At 39.8% G+C, this 19853-nt stretch overlaps 1 protein-coding gene across 9 annotated transcripts in view; it reads left to right on the top strand.

Moving 5' to 3' along the window:
- Positions 1-466: 466 nt before the first annotated feature.
- LOC104611793 (uncharacterized) overlaps positions 467-19853 on the top strand; it is a 37474-nt gene continuing 18087 nt past the window's right edge. For 5 of the 9 annotated variants that reach the window (XR_016085803.1, XR_016085804.1, XM_088904166.1 and 2 more), the window contains exons 1-3: positions 472-669; positions 8792-9076; positions 9828-9962. Coding sequence is in view for 5 of the 9 variants with exons in the window: in XM_088904166.1 (XP_088760292.1) it covers positions 8795-9076; positions 9828-9962 (417 nt within the window). In the remaining 4 variants the exon portion in view is untranslated. Of the gene's footprint in view, positions 670-8791; positions 9077-9827; positions 9963-19853 lie in introns of all 9 variants that reach the window. The other 4 variants (XR_016085802.1, XR_737718.3, XM_088904165.1 and 1 more) reach the window with 2 other exon arrangements.

Raw genomic sequence — 19853 nt, forward strand, 5'->3', positions numbered from 1 at the left:
TTTGTAGTTGTTGGTAAATTTATTAGAGGGAGAGTCAATCTTCCCTTTCATAAAGATCAATTGAATGCAAACTTTCTTTTCAATATTAGAATTTTAGATTAATTCATTTAATAGTTTATTTGGCATCTTCAATTCTTCATGTTTCATTTTTTAAAATTTCAATAATTGATAGAGTTGAACCAAATTGACCCATAGGTCAACCCTAACCTGAATGTTTAGGGCCAGGGTCTAGCATTCTCTAACCCAACCTGAAACTAACCAGAAAATGCATTGGCCCAATCCGAACCGACCGATTGCCAGGTCTACGTCAGGTTTAAGATTCCTTTTAACACGTGTCTCTTGATAAGCCCATCTGAACTCACGAAAGGGATTCTGCTTTGACATACAAGTGGCAACTTGAATCAAACTACCGGACGAAGACGTTACCCAAAAAAAAAACTAACTGCTGAAGAATTCTAATTTCACAATATCTGATCGACGGTCACAATTATTCTTTGAATATCTCAAGACTCAAGGTTCCAATTAATCGGAAAGAAATTTAAGGCCATTTCGTATTTTATCCCAGCCAGACTCATCACAATCTTCGCTTGGAGTCCGTATTGCGCGCGGAAGTTGCTTCGTCTCGTCAGCGGCCTCTTCTCTGGTTTCCTGTTTTATGCTCACAGCCAGGTTTTTTCTCTACTTCTGATCTGATTTTCTTTTGGTTTGATATGTGGACAGAAAACAAACTTCAATACAAAGATCCGAGCTTCATTGGTTCTTATCTTGAATTTGATTATTACTTGAAATATTGATCACAGTTCCTGATCTTCCATACGTTCCTTTTTGTTTACTTGTTTTTTCTGTTCCGCTGTTATGGTTCTTTGAGAATTTGCTTGAATGACTCAGTGGACTTGGTTGACAACTGAAGTAGGAATGAAAATTCTGGCTTTTCTGAAGAAAAAAAAAACAATGGAAGTTCTTGCAGCATGTAGAGAGACTATTGGAGTTTGAGTGGTTCGTACCACTACAATTTCATCCACTAAACCCAATAGCGAACCAGGACAATTTTTTCCTTGTTTTTATATGGTAATCAAATTAAACAAAATGAACATGAACAGAAAATTAAGCAAACATTTTACAATCCACAAGAGACTAGAGAACCGTTCTTTTAACGTGGTGAAACCCCAAACTGGGGAAACATCCACGGCCAATAGATGGCAAAATTTCCACTCAAATGATTAAGGAAGAAGTGCAATCGGGAGAGTGGTTACAGACCACTTACCAATGGGTACTAGTCATTCGACAACCCCAAGATTCCATCCTTCTTCTTTCCCAAAACCTCTGTTTTTTCTTCTCCATACTTTTTTTTTTTTTCAAAGTTTCCACTAAAATGATTAAAAAAGAAGTACAATCAGGAGAGATGGTTACAAACCTCTTACCTATGGGTACTAGTCATTGAACAACCCAAAGACTATCCTCCTTTCCCAAAACCTCTGTTTTTTTTGTCCTTCCCTTTTCGCCAGCAGTGGGATGATGGAGCGGCTGTGGTTTGTGGAATTTCTGAAAGTTGCAGATAGTGATGAGATTTAAGCTGAAAGAGGAAAGGTGACTCTCAATCTGGCAATCAAGGGAGTTATGGTTCTGCTGTATTGAGAGATGAGGGAGAAGAGTGTAGTTCTCCTAGGAGTGAGAGAGATGGAAATGAGCGCTTTGATGCCTCTTTGAGAGTGGTTGAATTTTCTGACTGTTCTGATTTTTTAGATTGTTCTGATTGTCTCTAATGAGATATGATCTGCGCTTTTATTCTTGTTTTGGAAGCTTCTCGATTAATCTTTTTGTATAGTTGTTTGCACACCTTTAGGGTGCCACGAGAAAAGTGAGGTTATGATTGGCATAGGAATATCTTTTGTCAGAAAGGTATCCCGGTTAGATATGTCAGGTCAGCATAAGTAGTTATGGGAAAGGAATGTGGGATGGTACTAGACTGAGCATCTTTTCTTAGGTCCATGCACATCTCCCAAATGCAGACTCGGCCACATGTTGTTGTCTGTGGTGCTGTTTCACATATCAAGATATTTGAAGGATGGCGTTTCATAGTGCTTTATCGGATAGGGTGGCTGTTTTGCACACCCATTCAGACTTGCCAGTAGTGTTGGACATCTATGCTCTTACGCCCATGTAGAGCATTGGGAACGTTGTGGTCATGGAACCAACCTCACATCCTACTTTCCCCCTATCAATTTCAGATCAGGCCTTTCCCATTGGAAAGCTTTTGGTTCCTCAAAAGCTCCTTAATTAGATGAGGAAATTTTTCCTTCACCTTTTCCATGGAAAACCACTTTGGGGTTAAAAAAAAAGACATACCCACAAGATTTCTTCTTCTCCATTTCTTGTCATTCTCGTCTTATTACCAAGTACAAGGCCTTTTGTAGCCTGCTTAATGGGAACGGATCATGTATTGTCGGTAAGATGGTGGTGTTATCTCTCTCATTGAGGATAGATGGTTCAAATAACTGTAAATTCTCAACATTTACCATTGAGTACATCTGCATATACTGGGTAGATCAAGTTTTAAAGCATTCTGATCATTTTGTTCTTGGTCTGGTTACCAAGAACAGGCAGTGGTCTGCCTTGGCCGAATGATATAAGGGTGGCCTAAACTCTATTTGTGGATTTGTAGATCCAGAATTTTGTGAATGTTGAACCTCTGTAGGTCACGAATGACCTGGTTCAATTTACTGAAGTACTAGAGCAGCCCTATTGATGCTTTGTGTGGCCTGTACTAGCCTCGGTGAGGTCTGGTAGACCTGTTAATGTGTGTAACTTCTTTTTGATTCAAAGAAAAAAATACTCTTCGAAGTATGGGCTGCTGTCCTCTGTGCGGACTGTAGGAGAATTGGTGATCATTGATAAGTGATTACTTATGGCTTTTGAAGACTACAACTTCAGGATCCACTTTAAATCAGAGTGGTTTGAACAGTGGCCATGATACAACAAACTTCCCAATGACTATTACCCCCTTAGATGGTAGAAATTACTTGGGATGGTCCAAGGAGATGTGGCTGTACATTATAGCTAGGGGTAAAGCTGGATATATAAATGGAAAAGTGAAAGAACCTAGGGCTGGCAGTGCTGAATATGACAAATGGGACCAAGAGAACTGCTTGATTATGCCTTGGCTTTTGACATCCATGTTACCCTCTGTTAAGCAGAACTTTATTTGGGCTGAAACAACAAAAGAAATATGGGACCAAGCAAAGGCCACTTACTCAAAACAAAGACATTATGCCGGAATCTATCAGCTTCAAAGAGAATCCTCAACATGTAAGCAAGGGGAAAGGAGTTTATCAGCTCACTATTCTGCACTCACTTAAGTTTGGGAAGAGTTAGATTACTACCAAAGTATTGAGTGGGAGAGTGAGAAAGATGCTAAAGCCTATGAACAATTGGTCTCTCAACAGCGTGTCTTTGCCTTTCTACTATGTATGAACCTATCAGAGTGCAGATTTTGGGCAATAAGGACCTCCCTTCTGTCCAAGAGGTGTATTCTCTAGTGCAATTTGAGGAAAGTAGGAGATCAACCATGAATGCTCCTAAGGGTGAGTCTATTGCTCTAGTAGTAAGAAATAACCCAAGCTCGACAAAAAGCGGGGGGGGGGGGGAGGTTAGAAAAGAGTGGATGATAAAGATAAGTTGTGGTGCACCCATTGCTAGAAATCCAGGCATACTTGTGAGACTTGTTGGGAACTGAATGGAAAACCTAAATGGGCATAAGAACTGAGCAAGAAATCAACACAGGAACAGGACAAGAAACCAAGTCAGAAGAAGTTCACTTTAGCAAACTTAGCATCTCAAGAGTCTTAGAATAATGTTTCTACAATGAGTTCTACTCAAGGTTGCCCTCCTAGTTCTGATCTCAGGGAGGATATTATTTTTTTTGGAAAAAGGTAAAGTAACTCCATGGATTATTGATTCTGGATCCACACCTTTGACTTCTTTTGCTTCCTCCTCAAGTAACTCAGCCTTTGCTTTCCATGTATCTAGTGACACTCTAGAATCTCCATGGATTATTGATTCAGGTGCTTTAAACCACATGACTGGTAAGTCAACCCACTCTTTGAACTGTTCAGTAACCTTTTTTCTACATTCTTGTGTTTTTCAAGATTTGGCCTTTGGGAGGACGATTGGTAGAGGAAAGTTAAGAAACATGATTGATGGCCTCCATGTGTTGGAGAATAAAGTTGGTCTTGTAGTCTTAGAGTTTGTGTGCTAGTTGAGTAAGAGTCAAGTTGTTTGGTGGCACCATAGTTTGGACCATATGTCTTTTGAGTCCTTAAAATACTTATTTCTAGAATTGTTCAAATCTGTGTCGGTTGATGATTTTCAGTATTAAGTTTGTCAGTTGAGTAAGTATTGTAGAACTTCATTTTCTTTACGTAATAAAAGATTAGATTTTCCCTTTTATCTTGTGTATTATGATGTGTGGGGCCCTGTTAATATTCCAACTGAGAATGGTTACAAATACTTCATCTCTTTCATAGATGACTATTCTCGGTACACTTGGGTTTACTCTATGCACTCCCGAGAAGAAGTCTCTAAACTTGTGAGAGATTTTTAGTGCATGGTCTATACACAATTTTAGACGGAAATTTGTGTTTCAATCAGACAATGCAAAAGAGTACTTCCATGGTGATCTCACAGAATTTTTTGCATCCAGTGGCTCCCTTTATCTGAGCTCCTATGGAACCCTGCAACAAAATGGGGTTGTAGAGAGAAAAAATCATCATTTTCTTGAAGTTGCTCAAGGATTACTTTTGCAGATTAATGTTCCAAAAAGATTTTGGGTGGATCCAGTCTTGACTGCTACTTATGTTATCAATAGGTCGCCATCTCGGTTACTGGGATATAACTCCCCTCATCAACTCCTCTTCCCTAAGGCCCCATTATTTCCTATACCCATGTGAGTCTTTGGTTGCTAGTGTTTTGTTCATGATTTATCCTCTACTCGTGGTTTGACCCTAAGGCTATTGTTTTTGTTTTCCTTGGTTATCCTCTTTCTCAAAAGGGCTATCGTTGCTTTGATCCTACTTCAAAAAAATACTTTGTGTTCATGGATGCCACTTTCTTTGAAAATGTTCATTTTTTCCCGTTTCTCTTTAGGGGGAGAGTTCAGGTGAGGAGAAACAGAAACAAACATAGGATTTTTTACCTTCTCCTCCTAACCCTCCTCCATTCCGTGTCTTCCATAGACAGTGCTACAAAAACCAAGGCCAACAAGGTTCAACAGTCGTGGAGCAACATGAAACTATGTCACCAATGCCATCAGACTTTTAGAGGTTAGATCCCTAGCTCCATCCAGGTACCATTGTTCTAGTTGTTATTGCTAAACCTATTGATGTTGATATTTGTGATCTGAACCTTCCTATTGCAAAAAGGAAAGATGTTAGGTTGTGCACTACCCACCACTCTATGGATCATTTCTTATATATGAAAACATCTCACCCTCATTTCATGCCTTTCTTTCTGGCATTGATACCCTCTTCCTAGGAGTGTTGCAGGGTCCTTATGTGTTCCTGAGTGGACAAATGTAATGAAGGAAGAAATCAATGCCCTGCACAAAAATGGCAAGTGGGAGTTAGTAGATCTTCCTAAGGGAAAGGAACCTGTGGAGTGAAAATGGGTGTTCTCTGTGAAACATAAGGTAGATGGAACAATGGAGAGATACAAAGCTCGCTTGGTAGCAAAGGGTTTTACTCAGGTTTATGGAGTTGATTATGTAGAGACTTTTGCACCTGTGGCAAAGATGAATTCTATCTAGATTCTTCTCTCTTTAGTAGCAAATTTGGATTGGGAACTCCATTAATTAGACATCAAGAATGCCTTTCTGAATGGTGATTTGGAGGAGGAGGTGTACATGATCCAACCTCTTGGGTTCTGTGCTAAGGGCAGTGAACAAAAGGTATGCAAATTGAAAAAGTCTCTATCTGGTCTAAAACAATCACCAAGGGTTTGGTTTGGCAGATTTCATCAAGCAGTTCAACAGATGGGTTTTAAACAATGTCAGACTGATCACACTCTCTTTGTGAAGAAAGAACAAGGAAGAACATTAGCCTTGATTGTTTATGTGGATGACATAGTCATTACTGGTGATTGGGTCTCAGATATTCAGAGGGTAAAGAACTTCTTGGTCACTCAATTTGAGGTAAAAGATCTAGGACCTCTTCGTTACTTTCTTGGAATTGAACTTGTTCACTTCCAACAGGGTTTCTTCATCTCTCAAAGGAAGTATACCCTAGATCTCTTGAAAGATATAGGAAAACTTGGAGCCAAACCGGTCGACAATCCTATAGACGTAAATCACAAACTCGGGGACTGCAATGATGAGCCCATAAAAGATGCAAGGCAGTACCAAAGACTTGTAGGTAGACTCCTATACTTGTCTATGACCAGGCCTGATATTGCATATCCAGTAGGAGTCCTTAGTCAGTTCATGCATGCTCCCAAGGCTGCCCACTTAGAAGCAGTAGATCGGGTTCTTTGGTACTTGAAGAAATTCCCAGGGACAGGCCTCCTCTTCAAGAATCATGGACATATGAAAGTTGAGGTTTACACTGATGCAGATTGGGCTGGCCCTATAGATGACAAAAAATCTATAAGTGTCTATTGTACCTTTGTGGGGGGAATCTTGTTACTTGGAGAAGTAAGAAACAAAAAAGTGTGGTGACTAGACAGATCTAGTGCAGAAGAAGAGTACAGAGCCATGTCTCATGGAGTTGCTGAAATACTATGGATTAAAAACCTGTTAGGTGAATTGGGGTTTTCCCTTGATGGTCCCATGTCACTCTACTGTGATAATAAGGCTGCCATCAATATTGCAGGCAATCCTGTTCTCCATGATAGAACCAAGCACATTGAAGTGGATAAACACTTTATTAGAGAGAAACTGGAGAAGGGAGAAGTGTGCACTTCATATGTCAGCTCCGAGGAGCAACTTGCAGATGTTCTCACCAAAGGATTGAACTCCTTGTGGCATTATGATCTTTGTGACAAGTTGGGGATGATTGATATCTACACCCCAACTTGAGGGGGAGTGATGTAATGTTCAGTTGTTATGTGCCGCAAGGGTGCAAGGGCTGTCTTTTCCTTTATTTTTTTGTTATGTTCGGCTACCCTAAGATATAAATACAAAGCTGGCGTTGCCAGCCTACACTTTTTGCCTCTCCATTTTTCTTCTTCTCTTCTCCCTCTCTTCTTTCTTCTTCTTTGAAATCACCAGTCTTTCCTGGATTACCCATGCTGCTTTCAACAAAATTAAGCTTAATTAGATTACAACTAGGAGCTTTCCACTTAGGGGAAAATGCTGCCCATGTGATTGAAAAGTTGGCTACACCATACGATCCTCTTGCAATGTCATTCATAGAAAATGGGTCATACAAAGACAGTTTTGACCCAATTATCCACCTTAATCAAGATATTCTCAAATGCCACCTCCTTTGAGTAAGAAACCTCTTTGAATATCCTCCCATTTCTTTCTTGCTATATAATCCAGAGGATCACCCCCCTTACACAGTCCCCAAGAACCTTCCCTCACATCTTAGAAGTTTTAAAGAATGATTCATCAAACAATCTTCTCACATCGCTGGGTGGATCCTGGTCTGCAGCCAAACAAAGATAAGACTTGCTCCCAAATGCTATAAGTGTAGGGGCCGGAGATTGATAAGTTAGAATTAGTCTCAGCACTTGCTCTACAAAGGAAGCACAATCTTGGCATTATGCAATAGTTGGGCCTTTTCTTTTGTAGGACCTCACAAGTATTGATTGTTCTATGTGCTACTTCCCAACAAAAAGCCTTTACGTTGGGTTGCATTGGTCCTTTCCAAATTTCTGTAGCTTGAAATACAACAGAGGTCCTACAAAGGAGGTTGATAAGAACCATGAAGATTTATAATCCAATCAAGATGATCACTGTTCAATGGGTCAAGGAAAACACCATTAAGAGAGCAAAGGAGGTTGATAGCAAGAGAAGACTCAGGAATCAGGATCTCTCAATCCTCCTCTAAATCCCAAATCCCAAGAGAACCCAGACTGAGAAGATCCACAATAAGCAATAGAATTGTTCTTATGGAGGGAGAGGGAATAAAGAGATGGGAGCTTGTCTTTCAAGGGTTTGTTTCCCCACTATAAATCTTCCCAGAATCTCATCCTTTTCCAGTGGGAAGCATCAAATCTTGTATAACAAACGAAGGACATGGAAATGTTGTAAATGGATTTCCAAGTGGCTGTCTGCTGTAATCCTACAGCAGAGAATTGCAAAAGAACTGCGATGCAGCAGCAGGAACATTAACATACTCCCAGTGAAGAATTATGCACATATCTATCAATTGATCCGGGATAACTCTTATTGTTATCATGGGGAGAGACCCTTGGTGAGTTACTTTGAATCCTTAAGGAGTATGTGGACAGAACTGGACAAATTTAATCCTTATATGCCAGTTTGTGACAAAGATGCATGTATAAGAACAAATTAGATAGGACTAAACTGTAATATTAAATTTCCCTTAATTATACATCTTGTTTGTTTCAATGACTTATTTTTTCCTGGAAATACTTCGACTGGTTCGTTCACTGATAATAATTTGGTATTATGATTGTTGATTCTGGGGTTTTGGTTCTATCTTCTATTCGTGGAGGTAGATTATAGTTTAGTTAAGCACAACTTCCATGTATTTATCAATAGTTATCAAAAACTTGATGTATTTTTTTCCTAGGATATGTTGACTGGCTTCTATAATGAAACTTTGCTTTGCAGGATATGACAAGCATTTTATCAAGTTACTCCTGCAATTGGCCAGGAGTTCAGGAGAATCGTTTTAAGAGCAGAGTTGATAATGTTAAATATGTAGGATGTTCAGGCCTACATTTCCCTTTCGGGGGATCAGTATTTGATGGTCAATTCCTTGTTCTTGGTGGCTACAGGGAAAGGCCTAGGCTCCATAGACCTGTATTTTCCAGTGCAGTGGACGATGGTATTGAACCAGATGACTCAGAAGACAAAAGTAGAGAGGAAGAATCTCCAAAAAATGAAATTGGAAGAGTATGTTGAACACCTGTTTGTTTCCTTTGCACCTGGTGAAATTTGCAACATTACTTGGATGAGAACTCTGGTGTCTGGTTGGAATATTGCTCTCTCATAATCAGAAAAACTGACAACTCTGACCAGTCTATTGCTGGGGGCTAATCATAACATGGTCTACAGCTTTTGGTCCAAAGTTTGAATGGTCTTAACATTCTAGCTGCTGATTGTATAGGGCTTCTGCCAATTATCATCATCTGCCATTTTCTTTGTTCTATCAAGGTCTTCCATCCATACTTTAGTTGTTGAATAATTTTTAACCCATAAAACTGACTGACCGTGTCTATATATTGATTGAGTACCAGCTGAGCCAATATTTCACTTAAATTTCCAAGGTTCTCTTGCAGCTGTAATGTCATAAAAAACCATTGGTTCTTCCATTAACATATTTTTCCAAGGCAAAATTGTGTTTTAATTTTTTTTAAAGTGGTGAAGTTCTTTGTTGGTTTGACTTAACCTAATCTTAATTGGTGGGTTGAAACTCATTGATTGGGATGTCCAACTCTCATCATATGCACCACTTATGAGCTGTCATTGACTGATACTTCTGTTGTCTACCATCACATGAAATGTAATTCTTCATTTAAGTTCATATGCATGCTTTCCTGCACCAGAAAGCCCTATATGATGTGTATATTCCACCTGTATTTGTATCTATAACATGAGGAAGAATACATTTTTAAGATATTAGCTTTCTCAATCCTTTTTTCAGGCAAACAATGAATTGTTTCGTGAAAATTTGGAGAGAATTGTTGGGACAGATGATTCAACCTTCAGTGGAATAGACCTTGCTACTCTTATTAGAAATAAGTATGGGAGGTCCTATGATGTTCAATTAATAAAGAAGGTATTGTTTGCCTTTGGAAATTTGTGGCTATGTAAATGTTTAAAAAATATCTTGGTCATTGTTCTTTCTTTTTGACATGTTTTTTCTTTCAGATATTGAGTTATTATCAATGAGTTGAATTACTTAATCACTTTGTACCTGATGGCTACAATAAATGAGAACTGAAATTGAGTCTTCATACTACTACTACTACTACTACCCCCCGTTGTGTAGCCCTTCAAATGATAAAAAAAAAATACTAATATAGTTATAGTGGCGATAATAATAATTGTCATCATCATCATTTTATTATCTAAGCCTTGTCCCAAGTCCCAACCATATGAGGTCAGCTACATGATTCCTGTTTCGCCATTCCATTTCTATTCAGTGCCAATGTGCCATATCTATTGTTAAATTATGAGTGCTTAAATTATTTCTTACTATTGAAAGTTGAAACAGAAATGCACCTATTGGCTATTTTCCATTGCTGTTTTTTCTTTCTTTTGTTTCTTATGGACATAGTTATTTGGCCATGGTCCTATTTTATTTTTGGTCTTTTGTTACTGTTGCCTTACTAGGGTTACTTATGTAATTTTACACACATTTCCAGCAGCTATATAAGAAAGTAGGGGTCTCATTATAGGACCTATGATCTGATTTTCTCTTCCTTTTTCTCTTCTTATGTATTTTCTTCTTTTAAAACCTGTTTTTATTTGTTCTTTTAACACCATTTTCAACAAGATGGTATCAGAGGAGGACTCAGATGATGACACAAATGTTGATAATGAACAAATTTGACTATGGGGTTTCTTTGGTGTTTGTTCTTTCTTATGTTATTGTTTTTGGTTAGTTTCCATTCAGCTTTTGTTTAGTTTTGTTTTGGAGCAGCTACAGTAACCCGAACCAGTGAAGAAGGAAGAAGAAGATGAGGAAGAAGACAAGAGAAAGAGAGAACAGGAGGGTTTAGTCGAAATTGATTAGTCTCCCATTCAGTCGACCCCCTAATGTTTATTAGGTTCTAATTACACTTACAAAGACTAAACTGCCCTCACTTAAGTGTGGGGCAGAGTACTCTAATAAAACAGCCACATAAGCAAAGTACTTAACTGACATGAGATTACTAAACTACCCCTATTCGGCTCACTCTAATACTCCCCCTCAAGCTGGAGAATATATGTCATATAATCCCAGCTTGTTACATAGATAGTTCACTTTCCCTGAGTTTAGAGCTTTTGTAAACAAATCTGCCCATTGATCATTCGAGCCCACATGTTCTGTGTTTATCTCTCCAACAAGGACCTTCTCCCTCACAAAATGGCAATCAACCTCTATGTGCTTTGTTCTCTCATGAAATACAGGATTGGATGAGATATGGAGTGCAGCTTGGTTGTCACAATACAGTCTCATAGGTTTATCCATGTGAAACCCAATTTCTTGTAGAAGATTCCTCAACCACACTAACTCACAGGTAGTATGTGCCATGGCCCTATACTCAGTTTCAACACTACTTCTGGCCACAACCGTCTGCTTTTTACTCTTCCACGTCACAAGATTTCCTCCAAGAAATGTGCAATAGCTCGTAGTAGATCTTCTATCATTCACTGAGCCTGCCCAGTTTGCATCTGTATACCCCACTAGTTCAAGTTTTCCTCCTGGTTTATACAATAGTCCACGGCCTGGAGCTCCTTTCAGATATCTCACAATTCTAAGAATTGCATCCCAGTGAGGTATACGAGGGTTCTGCATGAATTGGCTCACCACACTGACTGCAAAGGATATGTCGGGTCTCGCGATAGTCAGATAGTTCAGCTTCCCCACTAGTCATCTATACCTTCCAGGATCTTCAAATACTTCTCCTGTATCACTGCTCAACTTAACATTTGGTTCCATAGGGGTCTCAGCCGGTTTTGCACCTAACAGTCTTGTTTCTTCCAATAGATCAAGAACATATTTTCTTTGGCATAGATTTACACCTTGTTTTGACCTGGCAACCTCTATTCCCAAGAAATACTTCAATGTTCCAAGATCTTTTGTTTGGAAATGATTTTGCAAAAATACCTTTAATTTGCCAATCCCCAATTTATCACTGCCAGTAATGACAATATCATCCACATAGACCACTAATAGAATCTTCCCAGCTTCTGAGTCATAGCTGAACACTGAGTGATCTACTTGGCACTGCTTCATTCCAAAACTCTTCACCACTTCACTGAACTTCCCAAACCAAGCACGCAGCGATTGTTTCAACCCATAAATTGCCTTCTTCAATCTGCATACCTTGCCATCCTCCCCCTGAGCAACAAACCCAGGTGGTTGCTCCATATATACCTCCTCCACAAGATCACCATGGGGAAAGGCATTCTTTATATCAAGCTGAAACAGAGGCCAATCATACATAACTGTCAGGGAAATTAGTACACGAACAGAACCAATCTTAGCCACCGGAGAGAATGTCTCCATGTAGTCCACTCCATACAACTGTGAGTAACCTTTAGCAACAAGTCTGGCCTTCAGACGCTCCACACTACCATCTAGCAAGAATTTCACAATATACACCCATTAACAGCCCACAACATTCTTATCAGGTGGGAGAGTAGTAAGTTCCCACGTTTGAGTATGTTGAAGAGCAGAAAGTTCCTCCTCCATTGTCCGCCGCCAATCAGGTGAACTGAGAGCTTCTTGAACATTGTTAGGTATGGAAATAAAGGATAAAAGGGAAACAAACTGGCGATGTGAGGTAGAAAGACAAGATAATGAAACAAAATTGGAAATGGGATGGAGGGTAGAACTGCGTTTACCTTTCCGTAAGGCAATGGGTAGGTCAAGGTCTGAAGGTTCAACAATAGGAGCCATGAGAGGATCCGCAGATGAGGTAGAAGCTGGAGGAGGGGCCGGTGTCATTCGACATGTATACACTTGCCGGATTGGTGGACGTTCGGTGGTGATCTGCACGGGATGAGGTGATGAGTCTACTTCAACAACAACATTTGGAACTGGATCACTGACAGGAAGAGGAAGAGGAAGTACGGGTGGAGACGAAGGCGCTTCAGGACTTGAGAAGAAGGGGACAAACTCAAAAAAGGTGACATCAGGGCAGACATAGCACTTCCGGGTAATGGGATTATAACACTTGTACCCTTTTTGAGTCCGTGAGTAGCCAAGGAAGACACATTTAATTGAGCGTGCATTTAGCTTGTCTATTCTAGGGTTCAGATTGTGGACAAAGCACACACAACCAAAGACACGAGGAATTAATGGGAATGGAGATAAAGTGGGAAACAAGATAGAGAAGGGGGACCGACCATGAAGGATGAAGGAGGGCATCCGATTAATGAGAAAACATGCAATGAGTACAGCATCACTCCAAAACCGTTTAGGAACATTCATGTGGTGAAGAATAGTCCGAGTAGTTTCAAGAAGCTGACGGTTCTTCCGTTCAGCTACCCCATTTTGTTGAGGGGTGAATGCACATGATGTCTGATGAATAATGCCATGCTGTTCTAAATACTGTTGAAATGAAGTAAGAAAGTATTCACGACCATTATCTGAACAGAGAATTTTGATTGGAACACCAAATTGTGTACGTATTTCAGCATGGAATTTTTGAAAAATGGAAAACAATTCACTTCTTTCTTTCATTAAGTAAATCCATGTCATTCTTGAACAATCATCAATAAAGGAGACAAAATGCTTGTACCCATTATAAGACTCTATTTTGATTGGACCCCAAACATCTGAATGAACCAAAGAAAAAGACTCAACATACGACTCTCAATTCTTGGACTGAAGGACACATGACGATGTTTCCCAAACTAACATGACTCACATTGCAAAACTGACAAATGACTCAATGACGGGACCAAAATCTTGAGAGCCTTGAGAGATGGATGTTCCAGTCGGCAATGCCATTGTAGAGGAGTAAGTGAAGTCTGAAGAGCAATTGAAGATCCACCACCGTCAAGATAATACAATCCACTGGCTTCATGCCCCCCACCAATCTTCTTCCCCGTCTTGAGATCCTGAAAAACACAAGTGGAAGGAAAGAAGGAAACAGAACAGTTAAGAGCTTTGGTTATTTTACTAACAGACGTAAGATTGAATGGAAACTTAGGGACATATAAGACAGATGATAAGGGCACAAAAGCCATGTCAACATTACCAACACCACATATGGGGGATGAGGACTCATTGGCAAGTGTAACAGTTTGTGATGTGGAGGTTTCAGAAAGAGAAGAGAACACACCTAGAGTCCCGGTCATATGATCTGAGGCTCCAGAGTCAATAATCCAGGGAGAGGTTTTGGATGACATGCAAGCAATACCTAATTGGGCAAGTGTGGCAGTGGTATGCTGTGAAGTAGTTTGAAGGAACCGTTCATACTCATCACGCGGTACGCTCACCATCTCCCTCCCAGAGGTAGATGTAGATGTGGGAGGAGTTTGGTCTGCCGGTTTACTGTCACTGATATCAACCTCACCTGCTACAGCATGATTAGCCCATTTAGAGGGAGGGCCATGTAGATCATAATAGAAATTCACTGTGTGTCCCTCTCTATCACAATGAGTACATTTCCTTGTAGAGTTATTCTTCTCTCTGCCATGGCCTCCCCCTGAGTCACGACCACCCTGACTAATCATGGAATTGCCACGACCTCCTCGGGGAGCATGACCTCCCCCTCTTGTACTATGTCCAACCCCTCTAGCTGTCACAAGTGCTGATCTATCAGACTATGTGGAGTTCTCTGTCTGTCCCAAAGAAATTCTACGAAGCCTTGAGAATACTTCCTCAAGTGTAGGAAGAGTAGAGCCCCCCAATATTTGGGCTCTAACTGGTTCATATTCCGACTTCAGCCCCACTAAAAATCTTGTAACATCTAGTTGCTCCCTTTGCTGTTGCTGAACTTTAATATCTGGAGTAAGGGGGTGATAGACATTGAGTTCATTCCTTATATTCTTCATGCAGGCATAGTACTCTTCTAGTGTTTTGGTTCCTTGTTGTAAATCAAAATACTCATGATAAAGCTGATACACTCTTGTTATGTTATCTTGTCCAGAATATAGCTTCTTAGCATGCTCCCATATATCCTTAGCCGTATCAAGGAACATGAAGTTAGCACTAATTTTGGGTTCCATACTATTCCACAACCAAGTCATGATTTGAGCATCTTCTTGTTCCCAATCATCAAACCCTAGAGAGTCCTCCAGTGGCTTCTCATCTCTTACATGCTTTACTCTTTTTTTTTGCCTTGAGAAACACTTCCACTGATTTAGCCCATGGAACATAGTTCTCCCCATTCAGCTTAATTGAGGTCATTTGTACCCCTAGGTAGTCGGAGGAAATTACCACACTAGGTTTCTGATCATTGTAGCCATCTCCTATTGCTGCCATTGTACTCTTTCACAGTTGCCTCTAACCTTACTTCTCAGCTACAAGCTGATTGATGTTGTTCACAGTTTGATGCTTCAGCACCTATTGCAGCCCCTAAACACAACAGTGGGAGCGCACACTTGTTCTTCACACTACTGCTGACTTCACACACCTACGACCCACATAAGCATCACAAGCACCACAACACAACAGTAGGCCCTCTTACAACCACTCAGTAAAAAAAATTGTGCATCACAAGCACCACAACACAGTCAAACTGTTACACCCACTTCAGACTTGTTTAACACACTTAAGAGGGCATTACACAACCACAAGGAGCTTGGCAAGGTCACTGCATTCCACCTTACACCACTCGGCCACCTACAGCAGCCCTAACACCACTCAACAACTCACAGCAGCCCTACACCATTTGGCTACTGCACACACAACCCTTCCTAGGGCAACAATGAACCTAGTTCTCTAGGTTCTAATCAGTACTAACTGATTCTTGAAGGGTTCCTACCCAGAAATACCAGTAACACAAAAGGACTAAATAACACCTTCCTTTGAGAGTATCAGCCAACCATTCACTGCTGAAATCACCTTCCTTGATGAAGAAAACTGTGCGCAGCAGAGAGCAACAAGCTGTGATGTCTCAGACCTAGGGCGAACCAGCTCTCTCCATTAACTAACCAGAAACGAAGAAGGTGTCACGAACACAGCTGAGATGCTTTACAAGCAGAAGCAGGTCAGAAACCTCGCTCTGATACCATGTCCTAATGTTTATTAGGTTCTAATTACACTTACAAAGACTAAACTGCCCTCACTTAAGTGTGGGGCAGAGTACTCTAATAAAACAGCCACATAAGCAAAGTACCTAACTGACATGAGATTACTAAACTACCCCTATTCGGTTCACTCTAACAAGTTTCTTTGATGCTTTGATCTCTCCCTTGTTAGACTTGATAGTTTAAAGAAAGATTGGTTCTGAAAGCAGAAAGGTCATCAAAAATTCAAATTCTGTTGATAGGTTAGGTGAAGAGAGCGGGTCAGGTATGAGGTATCAAGGGCATTTGCTTCGACCTAGGTGGAATTCAGAGGGACTTTAGCAACTCATCAGATTATCCTGGTGAGTACGCTTTTAAAAGGGATGCTTGAGAGTTTAATGGTATCAAACTTATTGAGTTTAACAGCTCTCTGTTGGATGCAGATCAGGGATCTCACCTGAAAGACTCTTCTCACCCATTAGGAAGGTTGAGAGGTGATCAAGTTTTCAAAGCTGCCTTGCATTTGGGCAGGATGGAAAATCACTTCAGGAACAAGAATGACAGCAAGGGGTGGCTTCTAGGGCCTATCAAGCCAATGTTGAAAAGAAATGGAGTAATAAAGAGGGTCTGGATTGAGGCTAGAAAAGGAAAGTAAGAGAGGTGGGTTTGAGCAATAGCCAAGTTTGGCAAAAGTGGTAAGAAGAGGATCATTGGTGGTTCAAGAAAGCTGCTCGATGATGGTCCATCTCCTGTGAATGGTGATGCTGGCCTTCTATCTCCGGTCAGTAGGGAGCCTGATGGGAACTATGTATCCCTAGAGCTCGGGGGAACAAGTAAGACACCTCTAGAGATCAGCTGCGATTCTGGAAGCCCAGTTTTACTGCCTTCGTAGGATGCGGCCTCCATTGAAACAGTGAGGTTGGAAGGGGGAGGAAAAGGCTCAGGAAAGGATATTTAGCACCAAAGTTGAGCTGGAAATTGAGGGCGAGGTTGGGGGAAAGGAAATTTCTTATATTGATGAGCTCACTGGAGGACAAGCTGAAAGGTAGGTTGAAGAAGGTCTGCATTGTGAGGAGGTTGAGGTCGGAAGGTTGGGTTGAAGGAGTAATCATGAAGAGAAGGAGGAGGATCAGGAAGACAAGAGGAGTGGTGATGTTTCTGACTCTAGTGTGATCTGGCCACCGCAGAATATTGATGTAGTTGAAGAAGAATCACAAGGCATGGCTTTACAGAAATTACTTGACAGAGAAGTTAGGATAGGGAAAAGCTTGGGCCTATTTTTTTTTGGGGTGATGAAGAATTTTCTAGGAAGGCATTTGAGGAATTTGAAAGAAGAAAAAAGGAAGAGAAAGAGAAAAACAAAGTTCATTTGCAATGGAGAGGGGAATGGAATGAGGATTTCTCAACCCAAGAAGATATGCTCACAGATGAAGACTGATGCAGGCTTCGGGATAGGGATCTTTGCTTTTGTTTAGTGTCAGGCTAGTGGCCCTTGTTTTATGGGGATATGTGTTGGGTCGGTGTTTTCGTTTTTATTTTGGGTGTTTAGGCAATGCTCCTGGTTGTAAACTGCGGTTGTATTGGGCCTTATTGGGTCTCCTGAGTTGCCTCTCATGCTTTTGGTAATATCTTATCACCTTCTGTTGTACTTCTTGTTTTTATGTTAATGAATTTTCTCTTTGTCCTTCAAAAACAGAAGACTTGGTAGTTTGATGTCTCTAGTCTAAATCTTTCTCCTCTTGGGGTTCTTGTTATCAGATATGGTTTTTACTATAACTAGCAAGTCACAATTTTACTAAAAATAGTAATTTAGGAATTACTATAAAATATAAATAGTAACTTAGTAAATTACTATAAGTGGTATTATTTGTTTTCTTAAAATAGTAATCATATGTAATCTTTAAATTGCCTGACTTCTAGAAAATTTCAGAGAAATTTTAAAATTTTTTGATGTCAAGGATGATGCCCTAGAGGTTGTGCCCAAAAGCAAAGGAAAATTGGAGATCTACTTTAGTTTTGATTGTGGTCATTGGAGATTGTTTTGCGGGTAGTGATGTGACTTTGTTTAATAACTTGCCTATTACTATAGAGCCAGAAAACCCAAATATACTCCTATAACCTCCAACACCCTCCTTAGTAGAAAACTCAAATACGTCTCTCTACACCCTCCCTCAAACTTGAGATGGGGAAGCCTGCTTGAGTTTGCAAGTAAGGATGTAAGAAACCTCCACGGAAATTGATGAAATAGCAGCCAGGAAACTTGAGATGTTGAAGTAGCCTCTTAGAAACCAAAGTTGGATTTTAGAAAGTTTAATGAGGTAGCAAAATGATATGAACTCGTGTCTAAAATCAAGGGTAGAACCAAGTCATGTAGTAATCACCAAATTGACATTGGCCAACGAAAAACCAACACATGTCATGCCAAAGAACTGAAGTTAGCCATCAAAAGGCCAATCACAATCACCGAATTGAAGAATCAACCATGTCAAACAATTAGATAATCATAAATGTCAACAGAATTACTAAATCAGAGTTGGCTAGTGGAAAGCCAACTATTAGCCAACTATGATTAACTCCATAAACTAGATCAAAGAATCATAGTTGGCCAACCAAAATCCAACTATGAATTCCATAAACCAAATCAAGGAATTGGAGTTGGCCAACGGAAATCCAACTATGAACTCCATAAACCAGATCAAAGAATCAGAGTTGGCCAATGGAAAGCCAACTATTAACTCCATAAACCAGATCAAAGAGTTGGAATTGGCCAATGGATTGCCAACTAGAAATCCATATACTAGGTCAAAGAATCGAAGTTAGACAATGGAAAGCCAACTAGATTATTAAATCAAAATATCATGTCACCTATGGAGATCAAAACTCCCAAGGATTTCCTCAACAATAACTCAGAACTGATGTGCCTAATAAAGGATCATTGCTGAAATTTTCATTAATCATCTTCCATGCAAAACATATATGAGATAAATAAACTAGATATTGATTAATGATAATAGATCCAATAGTCACCAATCTAGTCCAAATATCAAATCAAGTCACAAACAAGATCAGATCAGAACTGATCATAACAATGGAGGACCAATGCAGAAATTTTGCACCATTGAGTTGAGACATTTTCTCAAACATCAAGTAGTCACCTTGAGATCCAGTATCACATGTTGATGGTGATAACCATAAATAGACCATAGAAGTTTCAAAGCTTCTATAACAATTCTTTGAAAAGTCAGAACTCCCAAAGAAAATATCAAACTTAACTAAATGATCAACAAGTAGCCTTTAAGACAATTAATCATATAGTTGATATGCAACATAGAAACCAGAGTTTGGTTGAAGAAATGCACTAGTTTAGATGCTAGGGAGTATAATCCACAAGACAAGGAAAGCAAATATAAATCCTTCCTTAGAGGGAGTCCTTTTTGAGAGCCAATATAAGAGGAAACCGAAAAAGATACTTTAATGTCATTAAAATATAGACAAGAAGATGCCCTAGATTATCAATCAGATCAAATTTCTTTGCAGAAATGACCCGTTGGTCTTCTTTTACTCACTTCACTCGCTAACCGAAGCTCTGAGAACCCCCTATTTGCTAATGTTGTTTATTCATTCATCCTAATAAAAGATTGTTGTTAGAATTACTGCTAGGCTCTTAATAGACTGTTATTATTAATTTTTCTTTGTTAATTTGTAACCAAGGGTACTATTGTAATTTTCTCTTTTCTTTAAACACCCTAATATATAAGTCAGTGGGGCAGCCACCATA

Source organism: Nelumbo nucifera, chromosome 4 (genome assembly GCF_055504915.1).
Source record: "Nelumbo nucifera cultivar China Antique chromosome 4, China Antique-T2T, whole genome shotgun sequence".
Taxonomy (NCBI): Eukaryota; Viridiplantae; Streptophyta; class Magnoliopsida; order Proteales; family Nelumbonaceae; genus Nelumbo; species Nelumbo nucifera.